Here is a 19232-nt window from a genome sequence, read left to right as displayed (position 1 = left end):
TTTTAAACAAACTTGAAAAAACGAAATAGAAACTCATGAAGTCACACAGGTGCTGACTGCCTTTCTATACATAACTACAGAATAGCACGGTGACACACACACACACACACACACACACACAGTTCCTGTGGCAACAGTCACTCATTCTCTTTCTTTCATTTAATGTATATAGCAACGCCCATCCAAGCAGAACACTAAACTACAGCACAACACTACTACAAACTTAGAGTGCAGAGAACACACTCATTTAGCTCACCACACTACCGCACGCTCAAACACCTCACCACTACCGCACGCACAAGTAGCACACCACAGTACCACACGTTCAAACACCTCACCACTACCGCACGCACAAGTAGCACACCACAGTACCACACGTTCAAACACCTCACCACTACCGCACGCACAAGTAGCACACCACAGTACCACACGTTCAAACACCTCACCACACTACCGCACATTCAAACATCTCACTACACTACCACACGTTCAAACACCTCACTACAGCACAACACTACTACAAACTTAGAGTGCAGAGAACACACTCATTTAGCTCACCACACTACCGCACGCTCAAGTAGCACACCACAGTACCACACGTTCAAACACCTCACCATTACCGCACGCTCAAGTAGCACACCACAGTACCACACATTCAAACATCTCACTACACTACCACACGTTCAAACACCTCACTACACTACCACAAGCTCAAGTAGCACACCGCAGTCAGCTCAGACCTGCTTTTCTTGCTTCAGAATGTCCTGATATCTAAACTTGAAAAAGGTCAAATAAACAAAACCCAAAGCTGGTAAATGCTACGGGCGTTCAGTAAGGGGCCTGCTGGCGCAGGCAGCCTGTTCAGACTGCTCCACGCTGCCCCTCTGATCCTTCCTCGCCAGCGTATGGGACCCCGAGCTGCCCGCCCAGGCTCAGCTAATAATGCTGCGGGCTTAAAGAGTCCAGCTGCAAACGGCCACTCACGCTTCTGATGACCCATGATTCCCTACGGGGTCAGATGCAATCTCCTCAGAGCTCTCCATGGACCTCCACGAGAGCGGGCGATAAAAAGCAGGACCGACGCCGTTTTGTGTGTATGTGTGTGAGTTTGTCAGTTACCTGCCTGGCAGGTTTAACACACCCTCTGTAGCGCCCGTCTTTGACTGCAGACAGAGAGGTGCTGGGGGAAGGGGAGGAGCTCAAAATCACGCTGCAGACAGCAGCTGACGCTTTGCTCTACTCAAACCGCTTCGTACCACGATCAGAACCTCAGAGTTTCCGTCTGGCTCCTCACACCGTTACGAGACCAGAGCTGCAGGCAGCATTCCACCCGTCAATGCCAAACAGTCCATTAGACCTCAGAGGGGTCGCGCACACAACCCTCCATCTTGCATAGTTTCTCTTCAGGTTTATATTCAAATCCCGGACCGGCAGAGCACGGAAGAGCCCGCCTCTTTTTTTTTTCTCCAACCAATTACGAGTGATTAGCATAACCAGTCCAGCGAAGGAGCCAGATGGCTGTTACTGGCAGGCATCAGTGCGCCAAACACAAACCCGGCACTGCTTGGGCACGAGTGTGAAAGGCCCGAGTTGAAAAGGCTTCAGGCAGGCAGAACCCGTGTCCTGCTCTCTTTCAGGGCAGCTCAGCTGGTGCGGGCCTCCCTCCACGCAGCTGCGGAGCCCGGTTCCACCCAGCCCGCCCGAACACGCCAGCCAGAGATTATACGGGCCAAGCCGAGGATATCCACCAGCGAACACATTTAGCCTGCATCCACAAATAAAGAAGGCTTTTGATTTCCTGTGCGACCTCATTAATCCACACCCAGTGCAAACACAGTCTGCAGGACAAGCTCATTGATCAAGAGTGGAGCTAAGGTCAACTCCACTTCACTGCGGAGAATTCAACGGTGAAATTCCGATCAATATAATCAGCCTTTAATGTACAAATACCGATAGATTTCAATTCCACAGAGCAAATGGAGCAAAAAGCGAACAGAACGTGAACAAGCAACTCGCGGTGACGTGTGTTTACTTGAGGCATGAACACACACCGCAAGAATGTTTGAGAGAAGGAACAAGCACAGGGAGAAAAGTTCAAATGCAGTTGAGCGTGGACACACACACACACACACACACACACACACACACACACACACACACACACACACACACACACACACACACGTTTACTTCACCTGCTTGCTTTTACCATCTGCTCTGGCTCAACATTACAGCTGCCAGCAGTAAAGAATGGAATGATGACTAACCTCTGACTTCAATCCATCCATTTTGCCCACTCGCATCCACGCGCACGCATGCATGCATGCACATACGAGCACGCACACACCCACCCGCACACACACCTCTACACACACACGCGCGCACGCCTTCAGCGCCGTTCCAGCCAGAAGGTGAGCCAAAAAGGTGACACCGGACTCCAGCGCTGCTATGACAACAGCGCCCAGGCAGTGAGCTGGGAGGCGGAGCCTGTAGCGCTAGGGAAACGTCCCGAGGTTCCCAGGCAGCCCTGCTCCCCACTGCGGGGCTGCCAACGTGCAGAAGGCAGTGCCCACAGGTGGTGACGTCACCGCCGTTTTAATGACACTTACGTTGCCGAAGCCACACCGGGTTTCGTTTCTGCATCTGACTGCTACAGACTTTTTTTTTCCCAAAACACGACAAATTCTGAACTATTAACACTGTAAAAATAAAAAATTAAAAAGACAACTTACAAAAATGGTTGGGCACAAACCTACAAGCAGACACACGTTCCTTCGTTAAGTGGGAGGCGGCTTTGAGGATCTGCTCCAGCAGATCGGATCACTTTCTGTCCATATAAGGGTAAAAGCCAGCAGCACCGTCAGTGCCAGGCGGTCTGTAACGGGCCGGTCCCATCACACCTTCCCGCCCGAGTCCCGCAGGAACCACGGCGTCCCTAAATCAGGCCTCGCAGCTCCAAAATCCAGCGAGGAACTGCAGCTCGTCATTCACTCTTTGTGGGCGGTCGTTTGACAGGCCGCTAATCTGAGCACGTGTCACACAACGAACTCGCTAATGAACCGGCTGCTCTGAGCTACCTAACCAAAACAGACAGCACAATGCATCATTAATGCGCCGTGTGGCCCTTGTCGTCTTGGGAACCACTCATCAAGATCAAGGACAGCTCGTGTTTTCCCAGATTACTGACGGTACATCGTGCTCGCTCGGGCTATTAGTCTCTCTCCGAGGTCACTCCGCCGCTCTAATCTTAATCTCACGTGTGGCTCTGGCCAACAGATCTTAAATCAAGCTGAACTTCAGTGAAGGTGATGGTGCTCGGCTGGGTTTCTGCTAAAAAGCGGGAGAAGCAACGCAGGAGGACGGATTCAGACAGGCTGGGCTTTCACCAAGCTTGGAGACACAGGTGTGGAGACGCTGCACTCGCTCTACAAAACAAACAAACCAACTCGCGCGGCTCCCCAAAGAGTCTCCAGGCTTAATTGGTTCTCGCATGCCGTATCGACTTTGCTGCACAGAAGTGAGATCTGTGATCCGCAGTTGCCTTTTCAGCCTTCGCTAAGCACAATCAATACTGTACTCGCGTCCAATACAGACGCCTGGAAACTATCTGCTTTAAAGCGTCTGACGCTCAAAAATAAAAAAATATAAAACTGCACTAAAGAAACGGTACCTGGAACAATATTTTTGTTGGGGGGGGTGTAACTCTCATCTGCATATGTTCACACATGTGTACACACGCGCGCACACACACACACGCGCACGCACACACACACACCCACCCACCCACTCACACACACACACACACACAATCTACTCTAATTACCACAAGCTGGTCATTAAGGCGTTTGATCCACAAATTGAAAAGCATCCAAGACTCTTAAAAGCGTATCCAGCGATGCCCTACGCTGCTTGACAGCGGCATGTGGTTTTTAATCCCACCTTTTGGAACAACCACCAAACTTTCGAGTCAGCTAAAGCCGCGGCCTGCGCGTTGGTCTCGCTGACCAATACGCCATTCTAGAATACAGGCCCCTAAGCACTGTATTCAGCCTTTGCAAATGTTTGCCTTTCTACATGGGACAAAGGAAGAAAGAACGAACAGGAGAGAAAACACCAGCTGAAAATTGTTTAACGTTTTTGTTTGACACACTCAGAGGATCTGGAACATCTCCCAGACTTAACAGTTAGACAAGCTCAGCAAAACAGATTCCACAGACACACCGAGGTTCCCAACAAGGCTTCGACCGCCTTACAAAAAGACCCAAACACTCTTCAAAAGAAGATCGGTGCACGGCAGGCACTCGGGCCCAGATCCTACGAGCCCAGCACCAAGCGGACGGATCAGAGGCAGCCTACCTCCAGGGAGAGCGCGGGGAGGCGGCATCCACAGGAGGAGGGAGGCGAGGAGAGGAGAGCGGAGAGAGCGGCCGCACGCCCTCACCCCTCCCTGGAGGAGCAGCGGGCGTCTCAACAGGAGGGAGCCCTGGGGAGGCACCTGGACCATCGCGAGGGGAAGCAGAATACGTGCACCTGGCATCCGCGACCCAGTTAAGAGCGGCGTGGGGGGGGGCCGTGCTCCGGAGGAAGTGGAGTCACGCCTGACCTGAAGGAACGTCGCCCACTCGTTTCCTCTCTTCGTCAGGTCGGGCACGCCCTGCGCAAACAAGCCGCTCCTTCAGGCAGGCATCGGGTCTGGAAATCACCCTTATTAAGCAATAAAGCTGAATTGAGAAACGCGGTTTGATCTGGCTGTTGCACAAGGCACCTGTGCCCCGGCAGGCAGCGTGGAATCTGGGCAGGAGGGGACGGCTCACTTCAGACCTGCACCGCCAGTCCCGTGGTCCCCTGCGTGGTCGCTCTCGCCCGTGAAGAGCTTCCCTGAACCAGCAGAGGGTCCCCAGGGGAGGAGGGGGGGTCAGAGGTCAGAGCAGCAGTTCCCAGCATAGAAGGGAACCCAGCCAGCCACATCTGATGTTAGGCTGGGGCCCTGGTTGGAAATGCCGTGGTAGAGACACTACACAGACCTATACGCTAGCTCCCCAAGACTCCTGCCGCTGAAGCAAGAGAGACCATCTTGGGCTGGAAGAGGTATAGCCGCAGAGTGATGGTGTTTTTCAGCGCCATTGTTTTTTGCTTACATGATCTCCGATGGCAGTTGTGCTAAACGGAATTGTGGGAAGCGAGCGTCTCCCGGCCAATCACAGCGCTCGCCGGAGGAGCACGGGGAAGATGTGCCTCCACACCATCCATCCCTCTCCTCAACCGCATCAGCAGCCTCAGCTGTGCACAATGACCACAGCCAACGCGGTAGTGAGCGCGGCTGCCAGTAGGGGGAGCAGGCCGCGCTGAAGCAGAGCTCTCGTCCTCCCGAGCACCGGGGGGGGGGGGGGGGGGGGGGGGGGGGTGTTGGCGGACGCATCTGCTACCAGGCCGCGAGGACGGCTCCAGGAACCAGACGCTGCCACAGATGTCACCCAGCCTATGTGGACAAACACTGGATCTGATGGAGACCGAGGAAGACAGAGGGGTGGTGGTGGTGGTGGTGTGGGAGAGAGAGAACAGAAACAAGAAGGGCGGGGGTGAAAGGACAGGGCAGAGCGTGGAGCAGGTGAACCGCACAGCAGTTGATGTTTTCGTCGTCCTCCACCTCCCAGTCTGAAGCGAGAAAAAGCCAGAAATAACTCCACGTGTAACCAGCCAAATCTCATTTGTTAAAATATAAGAAGAAATGCATGAAAATGTGTCTCTCCATCCCTGTGAGGCAGGCAGGGAATAAAAGCAGAGGGGACAGGTGGGGAGGTGCGTCAGCCCACAGGTCGGCCCCTCTCTTAAGCTCCAAGCGCTAGTCAACGTAACAGTACAACCAGCCTGAGAAATGACAGGGTGGTATGATTTAGATGGCAAAAAGTGGTGGTAGATTTGATGTATTTTCCTGTATTTATCATCAAATATAGACGCCAATACCCTTATATAAATGCTGCCATTCTGCGCTTTAAGCCGATTTTCAAATACAACATGTCGGATTTCAGGACCAAAGCGTTGAAGGCTGTGACGGTCCCCGTCAGCGTTTACCTGAGGACTGGAGGTGGTGCGCGTGGACGCACGTCGCAGGAGATCAGGACAGATCGGGCACTCACTGCGTCTGAGCACACGCCCCCAGAGGCGGCCCCCCCGAAGTCCCTCCCCCACGCCACCCAACCATGTGCCATCACACTCTTATGGGGATTTTAACAGCAGTCTTAGGTAGCTATCACCAGGAAAGAAACAGCTATCCAATCAAATGAAAACGCTGCTATGCTGTGCACACGCACATCTTATTAGCACTTCAAATTAGCTCAAAATAGCACCAATTTCCCAGTGCTGGCTGACTGGCACTCTTAAACACTGTCTCCACTCAGGCCATGAGAGCACACGCGGAGCTCACGTGGAGCTCAAAGCCACGTGGCACCGGGCCTGCCTCTGACTCACGTGTGCACGCGGACGGAGGCCGGGGTGCAGGAACGCCATTTCTGGAAGCCTCATGAATACTTTGAGGCCACTGTTTCAAGGGCAGAGTCACACGCGGCCGGTTTGCTCTTGCGCTGGAGTGAAGTCATCCCTAATCTTAACTTCCAGGCTGGATGTCGAAACACAAGCTGCTTAGTTCAGATCTCCATTACTGAACGTCTTATCCTCCTAAACCTCTCGCAGCAGAATCGCACAGGAACCATGAACGCAAACCATCTTGCAAATGTAATTACATTCAACACCAAGCTTTAAGGTCCAGAAGAGCTCTGCGGCTTTTCTGCCTACTGAACTTAGCGAAGGGAAGACAGATAACCAACTTAAGATAGAACATAATATCACAAAGCAATTAATCTAGAACACACTAACTCAGGAGTGCAAGCAACGTCCACTTCAAATGTGTGTGTATTTTCACGGGCACAAGCACTTGGACTTGCAGTCAGTGATGCCCAAAGCCAGCATGAGTCAGCGCAGTCTCAGTAATATGCGTGCAAGATTAAATCATGTATAAAAAAGGGGGAGAGAAGAGCTTTTGATACCCATGCCTCTCGAGGCAGATAAACAGATTAGCCTTTTGTTGAAGCGTACCTTGGAGGTGTTCGTGAAAATAAACCAAACGAAAACAAGCAGCGGCACGCTGCTCGACGGTGAACCGGTACGCAAGAGGTCGAGTGGAAACAGAGTGAAATGAGTTTCTGATGAGAATGGCTTCTCTTCAAACCCTCTGTGCTGTCAGGAGCTCCTCCACCACAGCACCATGGGGGCCGGGGGGATTCAGAGGAACAACAGACCGGCCACAAACCGGCCCATGCCCGGACAATTCCATCAAATGTCTCGCTGCAAATAAATATCATACCCCTTCTCTAATAGTGAACCAAGACACTAGTGTCCAAGCTCTTGCTAGGTTTAAGCTTGGCGAACACCATAAAGAGAGCGCGAAACCTGTGGTACTGGGACTTAAAGGGTGATTGGCGGCCTTGTAAACTACAAAGTGCACTAGGGTAGCAGCAATACACATGGACGGAGAATGTGGAGTGTCCTCAACGGCCCGGCTAGATGAAGCCAAGACTCAGGATCCATGGAGAGGTAAACTAATTGAAGAAAAAGCAAAAAAATAAAATAAAATAAAAATCCCAGCCCAATCCCAGATAGACTCTGATTTACTTGGTCCAGATGAAGAAAGCAGAGGCATCGTTTATAAGTGTCTGGGTGAATTTACTCTCAACCCACAGGATGAGAGCTTTCTGCCCAGGGTGCTGGTACTCCAAACTCCATCATGCTCATGATGTACTGGGTTTGATTTTCTGGTCAAAGCACGCAACTACTCTGACACCTGCCACCTCCCTTTCAAACGAGACTTCGATGGAAGAGGGAATTCAAACAGAATGAGAGAGACTGCGTTGGATGACGGCAATGCAAGGCAAGTTAGTGCTACTGACCTACTCCAGGCATGCCTGAAAGAGCATGTAGTCCAAACATCAGATCATTCGAGAAGTATGTGGGCGTTGGTTGATTCTCTCAAAGCACACAGGGGAAAAAAATTACATACAGGAAGGAAAGATGGCTCAGACAATAATGATCATCAGCATGAATGGGAGTTTAAACGTTAAAGATAAGACATTTAGGTTAACTTGCATGTCACAGGTATCCCATAATGCAATACGTCTTCTTAAGGAGGACACATTGTACCTTTTCATTAGTGGGTCGGAGAGAAAAACGCATAGCTGACAGCGCTCTTCAGATCCAACCAGAGACTTAGCAATGAGCCCAACAGGAAGACAAAGTCAGTAGAAGCAGAAGGTTGAATTACGGGCTTCTCACAGCTGTAGCCCTTCTAAGAGTTAAGCAGGGTGGGGTGGGGGGGTTAAAGTGGACCCCTGTCTCATGTCATGAATTAGTGGCAGCAGTACAACCACTGCTGAGTATCTCTTACACTACATGTCGGCCTCACAACGAAAGCAAACTGTAGGTTATTTGAGGAGCCGCTCCGTAGCCGGACAGGGACACACATCACCCCTCTTACACTTCCTCCTGCTCCCATTAGAGTTTAAAATGGACGATGTCCAAAGACACGGGTCGCCTCACCAAAAAATGCAGGTCAGGCTGCATTAAAGTTGAATAACCACTGAAACAAACCCACGCGACTCCACCTGAAGAAGGAACGGACATGAGCAGGAGTCCGGCTGCACACACCCAAGGGCTCCAAGGGCGGTTTACGCACGCAGAACGCATACGACGCAACCCGACAACCGCGGAGTGGGCTCTGCAAACAGTGGCTTGCGGGATTTTAAAGCCCTTCACGAACGCGAAGAGTCATGGCAGGAAAGCCACGTGCGTCTTCGGAGAGTCTGAGCGACATCTCTCACGCGTTGGTAGAATTTCAGCACGGAGGTGTGAGGAACTGGGCGGGAGTCAGCGGGGCTAAATGTGGCAGATGCGCAGAAATCACACGTACACTAAATTTCACACCGCTCGCTGTCCCACAGCACATCACACGGCAGAAACGAACAAAGGAAGCAGGAACGTCATGACGAATGCATCAAGCGACAATCTAAGACTTTTCTTACCCACTCACTCATTTTCCGACATTAAGAGACAACCGCAGTCGAAAAGCCGATACGTGCGGATGTACGACATCCCTCGTAAAACCCATCCACTCGTCATGCTGCTTTCTGTGATGGGCCCGTGCTCTTCAACCCGGCCGGAGGGTTCGTCATTATCAAACAAGTACAGCAGCAAGACGGAGTCGTCCCACCTGGACCTTTACTCCCTCTCCTCTACAGAAAACAGCCCCAAGCCATGCCCGACCGGCTGGACTTACCAAGTTGCCACACAAACCACCTAATACTCTGTCGGTAAGGAGGCCAAAGCCTGTAGTAGTGGTTTGAAGCTACTTGTGATCTATAATAAAACACTATTATTATTGTTTTGCTGCACTGCTGTTGCCACTAGACCACTGGTAGTGACTTCACCCTGTGCCTTCACTTGTTCCGGGGGTTAGTCCCTGGGAAGGGCCGCCCGGCCAGACACAACAGCTCTGAGTCTAATCTGCCAGAGTGCTGAGGGTTTTGTGTTCCTAGTTGCACTTTGCCATTAAGGAGGCGACCAAAACAACCCACCCAAGTTCAGCGAACGGCCGCACTCGAAAACGAAGCATCCAAATGCCAATTCAAATGAGCGTTTATAGGCCTGCGCCAACACAGCGACTTCTAAACACTTTCCAATACTCATTACCTAGCCAGACACATGGGGATTGTTTAAACTGGAGGAAGAATGATTTCATGATGTGTGAAATTAAAAGTCCCAGAGCCAAAAGCTGGGCTGCAGTGAACTTCAGTGGCGAACGTCTGTAAAGGGCTTTAGACAAGGTGAGAGAAGAAAAAAAACGAGAGGGTCACCGAAGCCTCTTTTCTGTCTGTTGATTACAGGGCAGAAATACTGGATAACTCACCCTAACCGGAGAACCATTCCAGGCCTTGGGGTTTATCGTTTCTGCAAAGTTATTTCATAACTAAAAGCTTGGCTTTATTGCACAGGATCGAATCTCTTCCCAGAAAAACCACTGAATGATAAAAAAGGGAATATATTGCATAGCCCGTGTGGAATTTCTGCACTCCGCTGCTTGTGGTTAGCCTAAAGGAAGAGCCTGTTGCCCCACAGACCGAGTATGGTGGAAAGGAACACAAAGGCGAAATGGAAAAGATGGAGAATGTAGAGATCTTCGTGAGGGAAGGGGAGGAAGTGGCATTTTCATCCACAAAAACATTAGCTAAAATGTCTAGAACTTATGATTTAATAGTTAATGGCTACAGCAGGTCTCGAGAAGCAAAGATGAACATATTGCTTATTAGATCTGCTGAGTTAGGGAATGGAACAAGATATGTGCAAAAACACGACACACTGTATGTGGTGTTGGAACAAGTGAATTGAGCAGTAACCATTTCAAAGCTACAATAATAGATCTTATCCTAAACAACTGCTGTGCTGTTTCAGCCTAGAGAATGACACAAAGTACCACTTATCTCAGATCTGAGCTCAAGGCCAAGAAAACATCTGACACCAAGCACATTTAAAATATTTCATTACAGTCTATCCGTTCCATGAATATGTTGTAAAGGGTGGCATGAAAAATCCAGAGTGCACACAAAAAGTTTGCATTTGTAGGTGTGTGGGTAGGAGTGCGGGATGTTTGAAAGGGGCAACAAACTGTTGTGATGGAGGGAAAAACTTCCAAGAAACAGCAAGATACTCAACTGATGTCAATCCCACCAACTGGAGATCGGACCGAGAAGATGAAGACACAAACACACATTGTGCTTCTGTTGGATTCTAAACCCATCATGAACGAAAGCATTTGCACTTTTATTCAGAAAACAATGCGTGTCTTTATTTAGAAAGAAAAAAGGTGTGCTAACAATAGCATGCCAGACAAGGGGGATACATTCATTTGCTTTCTCCAACACAAGTCTAAAATCTTTACAATGGGAGGATGGTACGCTTGAGAAATACAATTCAGCACATTACACTCGTAATCATTTCAGTGTCTGTGCGCCACATAAACCTGCACCATTACAGAAAATGGTTCAGAATAATCCAATCTGTTAAACAAAAACCTAAAAAGTGGTTTGTCTCATATTTTTTATTGGCTGCCATCTGTTGCAATTTGTCAGGAGATTTTTTTTACTGTGTCTGATGAATTTCTGCAATGGACGTCAGTTGCTTGGAGGTGCATAATGTGAATCACGAGAACTTCCTAGAACGCCCCCCCTACACACACACACACACACACACACACACACACACACACACACACACACACACACACACACACACACACACACACACACACACACACCTCTAAAATGAAAAAGAAATCATCTGCAACAGAGCCTGAAAGTATTAGAAGTTAAACAATTCAACAGCCAGTGCTTCAAACTAGATATTCCGCTGACAATGTGTGGTGTATCAAACTAATTAAATCCATCTGTGTAATAATGAGGACATGGATATAAATAACTGTCATTTTTCGCTGTCACACAGGGAGCTGATTTGTGTTGTGGACACGACCTCAGCCATCTAAAACCGACAAAGAATGATGACAGGCAGTCTCAGAGACAGCCTTCCATAACTCCAGCCACAGACGGCAACGGCATACAGAGTGAATGAACCATGGGCAGCTCAAAAAAAAAAAAACCCTGAATACACTCTGATTTACAGCCTCATGTGTCCGCATGCACAGTATGGTCATTGACAACAACTCCAGTCAGTTCACTACAATAACAGAGAAAGCTAAATATACAGCCCTGGCCATAAACGTAGGCCATAAACGTGGCGAGATCACATTTCAGAGAAAAGGTGAGTGGACTGGAGAATGCCTTCCTGGATGCCGTCTAGGGCTGGAGCTTTGCCAAGTGGATCCATTTGCATGGTAAAACATGGCCACCTGCCAGGCACAGAGAGCCCAAAGGTGAATCACCAGTAGCTGGAGTTTGTTTACTGTGACTCGTCAGGCCTTCGCACAGCTGTTAGCCAGAAGCGAAGAACAAAGCAAAAGGCACCCTAAACACTTTCAGTCCTAACCAAACGTAAGGAGCAGCTCAGGCTCATCTTGGGCAGTTCCATCCAGCCCTAAACACACCGCCAGCACAGGCACGAAATGACTGCTGGGTTCATTCTGAGATAAATGTGCAATTTCACCTCAGCTTATCTGTGCTGTCTAAACTGGAGGGGATTTCGCAGTAATCTCATGGGAACCTGGAACACTGCAGCACTGGAAATGCAGCAGGAACAAAAAACTTCCACGTAAACAGAGGTTTTCAAGAGCCACTGAGCAAAAAAAAAAGACACACTACCTAGTACGTAGCGTCCGAGTGCATGGATCATTGCTTCAGAGCTTTTGAAGAGAAATTGTCTATCGTAAGTGTGGAACAGAGCACTAATCTGCACCCATAGTGCCAGCAGGCAGGATGTCCTTGTGAACATCAGCAGCTGTACGGAACATCTGCACCCAGAAGCAGAATCGTCATCCTGCCCAGCGTCACATCTGTACTGATCGGGAAAAATTAGGTAATTGCATCTGCATCACAGCCAAAAAGAAATCTGTACAAGTGTTTCTCGTTCTCATAGTACCAGGGAACAGGAGCATCTTGGTACATGCGAGTTTGGCCGATGTTTGTGCTGGGTCAGAGGGCCACACTCCTGCACAGTTCCATGTTTCTGCTACTGTAAGTAATTCAATGCATGAGATATTAATTACTTGATTCGCGATTAGAGGCTGATCCACACACATGGTTGCATCACATTGTTCCGTGTAACACTCCTACACACATTTGGAAACAGCTTTCAGGAAGTTATGGGACACTAAAGCTCTTTGATCTCTGGTGTGCGTCTCTGTCTGTTGGGGGGGGACGACAGCGATCTGATGTTGTTTCAGCCACCCGCTGAAACGCATTGCCCTTTCTCTGCGGCCCAATCTGTTCAAACATGCGCTGCCTTCTTTTCCGTGGACTCCGGCTGAGCAAACCCGAGAAGGGCAGCGTGACGCAAATTAAGTCGAAGAGGAGATAGATGTGTTCGGTTAGACCCAAGCTCAGAAACACAAGACAACTATCCGCCTGACTATCCTATTAACACAGCACTCCACAGTCCCGTTCACCACCGCTTATCCACGTTGCTCTTAGGACATTTCTCTTTGCACAAACATTCTATTGCATCTTAATGTGCATTTAAACTAACATCTCTAAAAACACTCAAGATTTTTTTAGAGGAACTGCGGCTGTATGATGGATTGCTAGACTGTACAGGAGACCCCCTCCCCGTACGCCAGCCTATAGTAAATGGACTAAAAGCGCATAAATCTCCGCCCTTCGGCGCATTCCTTTCATTCCAGCAAGCGGCTCACCTGGCCATTATTTCGCTCCGATTATCTTTTAACCACCCATCGACATCTAGACGTCTACAGCACCAACGAGCGCCACAAACTATCGTGCGCACCACAACTTGGAGAAGTAACGTTTAGCTGGATGAGCGAATTCTTCGCAGCAGACACGAGAAGCCAGACGGTACAATCCCGAGAATCCCGTCTTCTCGGAAGAGAAAGACCGGGCAAAGTAGTTCTAAACATCATCCAGGGTCCGAAACCTTCTTGCAAATAAAGTGGAAGTGTTTCTCAAGTGGACGAGAACGCGTCTCCGCGACCTCATTCAAACGTCTTGCACGCGACCACCACAACGCGCGAGCGCATTTAAACACGTACGCACGCGCGCGTTTTCTCGGGCGTAAAGACAGGTTTAAAGTAGACTACCTCATACCTTTTGGAGGACACTTTTAACCTAGTCGACGTTTTGCGTCACGGAACCCCATTGGAACACACGAAAATATCGATAAGTGGGCTATTGGAGCACTTTAGAATCCCGCTTTAGCGCTGTAGACACAGTGTGTCCAAACTCGTCTCCGTACTCGGGGACAAAACTCCCTCCGCCCCGCTCCCACACTGAAGCGATACGAGAGTCCATGACGTCAACCCACTCTGCTCTTTCACATCCCGCCTTCATTGGGCCAGGGAAAGACAAAGGCTTATTTGATTGGACGGAGCCACTGTGAAATCTACCAATGAGAAATTAACAACAGTCTCCTTGGTTACATTTTGTACGCGACCTGTTTGAGGCGGAAACATGGAAAGAAATGTCTAAAGGTAACATTAAAGTACTTTATCCGCTGTAAGGATTTATGTTAATGCTTGCGCTATGTTTATATAGGTTATAAGAGGGAATTAATCATACTTGTTACATTTAGAGTGTACAAGTGAGATGTGTAGACATATATCTAACACACCTAAATAAACAACAATAGTAGTCATACCATTCTTGTACATTGTATAGCTGGTTATTAGTCAAGCGAATAAAAAAGTATTTTATCAGATTTGTGCGAGTTTAGTGTTACTGGATACTAATACTGATATTACAATAATTACGCAATTGGCAATCATCACCTTCCTTATCTCCACCTTTTTCAGTCATTATGTTACAGTGCAGTAGTGCACAATTGGCTATAAGATTAAAGCTGCAAGTATTATGTATTGTGTTCTGTGTTTAATTGAAAAGTCACCATGCTGATTGCTCTAGCTTACTGATTAATTATACCAAAGATGATATACAGATAGTTCAGTTTTCTAACTTTTTATAGCAGTGACAGATGAGTTAAATATGAAGTGTTTTGAAATAACTCTGAAAAAGTACCATTACATATTTTCAGCTTGTCAGCTTGTACCATACAGGAGCACTAATTCTTTTCAGAATCAATCATTAGCTTGTATTGGCACCATTTAGTTTGTTACTCAGTGCAATGTAATGCATAAATAAAGAATTCCACAGAGTTTACAGAATCAGCAATTACTCCCTGCTATATGCATGTGTGGCATATGTTATGACTCACAGAGAATATTATTAGACCTTAACCATAGGCAACACACACGCACACATGCACACACACACACACACACACACACACACACACACACACACACACAGAGAGAGAGAGAGAGATACTTATACATCTATATGAAATCATTAACTCAGTACAATGTGGAGAGAGACAGACACAGGAAGGGAGAGGGAGATGCTACCATGCACTCAGTGATAATCAAATGCAGCAAATGAATTCATTAGTGCCCCTGCTGTCTCCCTCCAGAGCTTATTCTCCAAGTAAAATTGATTTCCATGTTAGTAAACACCTAATGTCTGTTTTTTGACTGGGTGATAAGTCAACATGTTAGTCACCAATATGTTCAGAGGAAAAATAGATACGTATTTGAGTCACACACACACACACACACACACACACACACACACACACACACACACACACACACACACACACACACACACACACACACACACACGTGTATGTGTATATATACCAAATCATGGCTTGAAAAGCTGGTGCATTATTTAAAGGTTTTTTTATTTAAACACCTGTCACATCTTTTGAGGCTGAGAAAAGTTCTGTAATCCCACTGCTGATTTTAGTTGGAAATGAAAAAAGCGGCTTGTATGGAATGAGTAGATACCTGATTCCCCATTAAATTTTGCAATGTAAATTTTAATCCCTTAAAAATGGATGATTATGACAGCTTGAAAGATAAAAAATGGATGTGGGATGTTACTCTGACCTCCCGCCGAGAGCCTTTGACTGCTTCATACTGCTTTAATTTGCCTGTCACATACAGGGCGTTGCTTCTGAAGTCTATAAGCACATACAGTACATTACCTGACTTGAAAGCAGTCTTCCTGTTTCAGTGCTTTTCCTCGTTAATCGTCTGCAGATGAGTGAGAGATGAGTGGGAGGGATCTCCGCGCCTTTCTGGCGAGTCACCGGGCTGAGGATGTAGGTAAGGACAGCCCATGTACTTTAACACATGCATCACAGTTAATTCCCCATGCAACTAGAAAGATGATACTCGGCTGTGGGCCATTTCAAGCCAGTGTGCTCCTGAGTGACTGTGGCTTAAAGTTAGCTGCACTGAAAATGCCACCATAGTTCCACCATGGCCAAGGATAACACAGAGGGGAACACGTATCCATCTGAGGGGCTGCTGGGTGTTGGAATAACTCCACGACATCTACTCTTGAGTTTATTAAGGAGCTTTTTACAAGCCTTTTACATGCTTGTATAGGTTTTAGTCTATTTGCCTGTATATTCATACAGATTTGCCTTTTGTCACCCAGTGAGTTCCAGAAATCTGTCTGTTGTGTCCAAATTATGTCTGTAGTCTTTCCTCCATGTAGCATTTGAGTCTATTCTGTCACTTTAAGAAAGGAGATAGCCTTGGGTTGTATGGGACACTCACAGTTAATTTATCTTTCTTTATTCTAGTAATTAGCTCTGAATACACAAATTAATTAGTGAATATTCCCTTTGCTTTCCACTCATATTGCAGAGGAGGGGAGCTGTTAAAGGAAGGGTGATGAAACACAGTCTCAGTACAGCCTGTTGGACTGGTTCTGTTCCACTCCGCAGTGTGCTCTAATGCATGTGTGGTGCATACTGCATGGTGTGATTGGTGACCCCGTATCTCGGGGCTGTAGCACAGAGAGGACGACCTGGCAACAGCTGTTGCATGGTAACAGTGAGGTCTGCAGCAAGGGCCTGCGAACAAACCGGGATTGACCCGGCACTGGGCAAAGCGAAAGCTGATTGGTGTCACACAACTAAGGTGTAAACTAAAGGTGGGCACCCGTTTGTCCTGCTTGAGACAAAACTGTCTCGTTCAAACGGAGACAGAGACAGCCGAGACTACTGGCCGCTGGAGTGCCTGTGTGACTTTGCCTGTGGCCTTTCGTGTGTTATGCGCACACTGTCCATCTGTTACCGACAGAGAAGCTGACCCAGAGGGTGAAGAATGGGCTGAGGCTTCCCAAATACAAACCTGTCGTATACGAGGAGCTCCAGGCTCTGGTGCAGGCCAAAAGACTCTCCTCTGAACATGCAGAGTGCAAGGTAGGGAATTGTTTCACTTAGGCATTCACTCTTTTCACTGAGCCACAATTTGCCAGTATTAACGTGAAAGAGAAATTCTACAACCTATATTCAAAGGTTAATGCAGTAAATATAATGGTAATAGACCGGGCCATAAGGAAGTACGTATTTGTTTTACATTCATGAGAGGGATTCTGTGTGAATACAATGGCTTGATAGTGTTTCAATTTGGTCACTATCAAAACCCATCAGTGAGAGACAATATCACTCTGAACTGCACCTGTGGAGATAAATTCAAATGTGCAATGACGTGCTAATTCAGTGAAATCCTTGAGACTATAATTTTATTTGAATGGTGCGCTTTTACTTTTCCGAGTCTAACCGGGATCTTTTAAATTGCATTAAAGGCATGTGCATGACTGCTGACTCAAAAGTATTGTTTTTTATGTTCAGATAATTTCTGATAATTTTATGATGTAAAGAAAGCTAAAGTACAGCAACTGTACATATTGAAATTTTTATTGTGCACCAAAATTACAACTTTGTGGAAAAGCTTTGAAAGACTTTGGTACAGAGATTTCATGCAGGCATACATGGACATGTAGGTACACACATCTTTACACACCTACACACAAAGACCCACGGACACATCTTTACACACCTACACACAAAGACCCACGGACACATCTTTACACACCTACACACAAAGACCCACGGACACATCTTTACACACCTACACACAAACACCAACAGACACATCTTTACACACCTACACACAAACACCCATGGACACATCTTTACACACCTATACACAAACACCCATGGACACATCTTTACACACCTACACACAAACACCCATGGACACATCTTTACACACCTACACACAAACACCCACGGACACATCTTTACACACCTACACACAAACCTTCGCACACTTACATACATTGACAGTGCTGCTTATTGTCTTGGCCTCTACATAAACATCAAAGAAAGGCAAATTTGTGTCTTATCATAATAACTGCCCTTACATAAATTACTGAATATCCAAAATAATAATAAAAAACCCCGAAATGATTTTATCTGTTTAAATATGAAAAGATGAGGATCTATTTGAAGTTTGTATTTGAAGATCCGTTTGAAGTCTGTTCCCCTCTCCACATGCCTCCATCTCTGAGTTAACCCAGACACAGCAGGTGACTGGGCCCGTGGACTCTGCTGTGACTTAATTGGTAAACTGGAGTGGCAGTGTTCTACAGGCTCATTACACTCAACCCCCAGCAGTGGGGTGCTGAAAGAACAGCACAGAGTGGTGGGCCACGGAGAAAACCGGTCCTTCCCTGGACACAGCGGACGCACAGAACAGCTGCTGGGCTGGGGTGGGGGGCGTGGCCTAAGCTCTGAATGAGTCTGAGAGGGAGGGACTCAAAGCTCCGTCTTATTTTCATTACGAGTTAAATACTGCCAGTTTACTAGGCAGTCTAAACAGGTGTGTGTGTGTGTGTGTGTGTGTGTGTGTGTGTGTGTGTGTGTGTGTGTGTGTGTGTGTGTGTGATGGAAGAAATGGTGGGTGGATCTGGCTTTTCTCGCAGTGTTAATTCTGTTAATTTCTGATGATTAAAACAAAGATGAGTAAGCTAGATGGAGACCATGAGTAATTTATCCACCTGGGTATATTTTCCATATGTGAACATAAATAGACAAATATGCAGGCCAAAATGATTATATTTGTGAAGTGAAGAAGTGTATTTATTTATTCTGCCTCGGGAGAAGAGTTAGTTGTTAGAATCGAAAATGAGCCCAGAGGTTTTCAAATCAATAAACATCTGTTCTCCCTTTAAAGTTCTCATGTCCTCCATGCTTAAGCAGAAGCACTATCAGTGTTTACAAATGCATTTAACAATGTTAAAAACAATTGCAAAAGTTAGTTAAGTGATTTGCAAGTACCAATGTGAAGACAAACTGTAAGATTACAGTTGACAGACTTTAGAAGACTCAAAAAAGAGATTTATGTCATAAAACATCTAAAGAATATGGACATGATTGTAAGGAAGTCAATTTCACCTCTTCATCACAAAGTTTTATTTTTATTTTGTTTGATGGAAGCAATTTAAACAGGCTGAATGGAAACCTATGTCTCTGTTTCTCCACACCGTAATGCTGATTGGAGATCAGCCAGTGTTCTTCACATTGATGCTTGACTATTGAACGAGTGAGGATTTGTGGGAGGGCTTAGTATGCATGAGATGGTGAGG

At 47.2% G+C, this 19232-nt stretch overlaps 2 protein-coding genes across 7 annotated transcripts in view; one reads left to right on the top strand and one right to left on the bottom strand.

Annotated features, from left to right (window-relative positions):
- The window catches only part of LOC143512353 (plakophilin-4-like), a 67355-nt gene extending 53392 nt beyond the window's left edge, over positions 1-13963 (bottom strand). The window contains exon 1 of one of the 4 annotated variants that reach the window (XM_077002553.1): positions 13815-13963. Coding sequence is in view for 3 of the 4 variants with exons in the window: in XM_077002550.1 (XP_076858665.1) it covers positions 4357-4537 (181 nt within the window). In the remaining variant the exon portion in view is untranslated. Of the gene's footprint in view, positions 1-984; positions 1133-4356; positions 4580-13814 lie in introns of those variants that run through there. The other 3 variants (XM_077002550.1, XM_077002551.1, XM_077002552.1) reach the window with 3 other exon arrangements.
- Positions 12045-19232, top strand: part of LOC143512355 (coiled-coil domain-containing protein 148-like) — a 46561-nt gene continuing 39373 nt past the window's right edge. The window contains exons 1-3 of one of the 3 annotated variants that reach the window (XM_077002567.1): positions 12045-12570; positions 15801-15892; positions 16880-17001. In XM_077002567.1, the coding sequence (XP_076858682.1) occupies positions 15838-15892; positions 16880-17001 (177 nt within the window). In that variant the 5' untranslated portion in view covers positions 12045-12570; positions 15801-15837. Of the gene's footprint in view, positions 12571-13984; positions 14198-15800; positions 15893-16879; positions 17002-19232 lie in introns of those variants that run through there. The other 2 variants (XM_077002568.1, XM_077002566.1) reach the window with 2 other exon arrangements.

The sequence above is a fragment of the Brachyhypopomus gauderio genome, chromosome 4 (genome assembly GCF_052324685.1).
Source record: "Brachyhypopomus gauderio isolate BG-103 chromosome 4, BGAUD_0.2, whole genome shotgun sequence".
In the NCBI taxonomy this organism is placed as follows: domain Eukaryota; kingdom Metazoa; phylum Chordata; class Actinopteri; order Gymnotiformes; family Hypopomidae; genus Brachyhypopomus; species Brachyhypopomus gauderio.
This window is presented reverse-complemented; position numbering and strand designations above follow the sequence as displayed.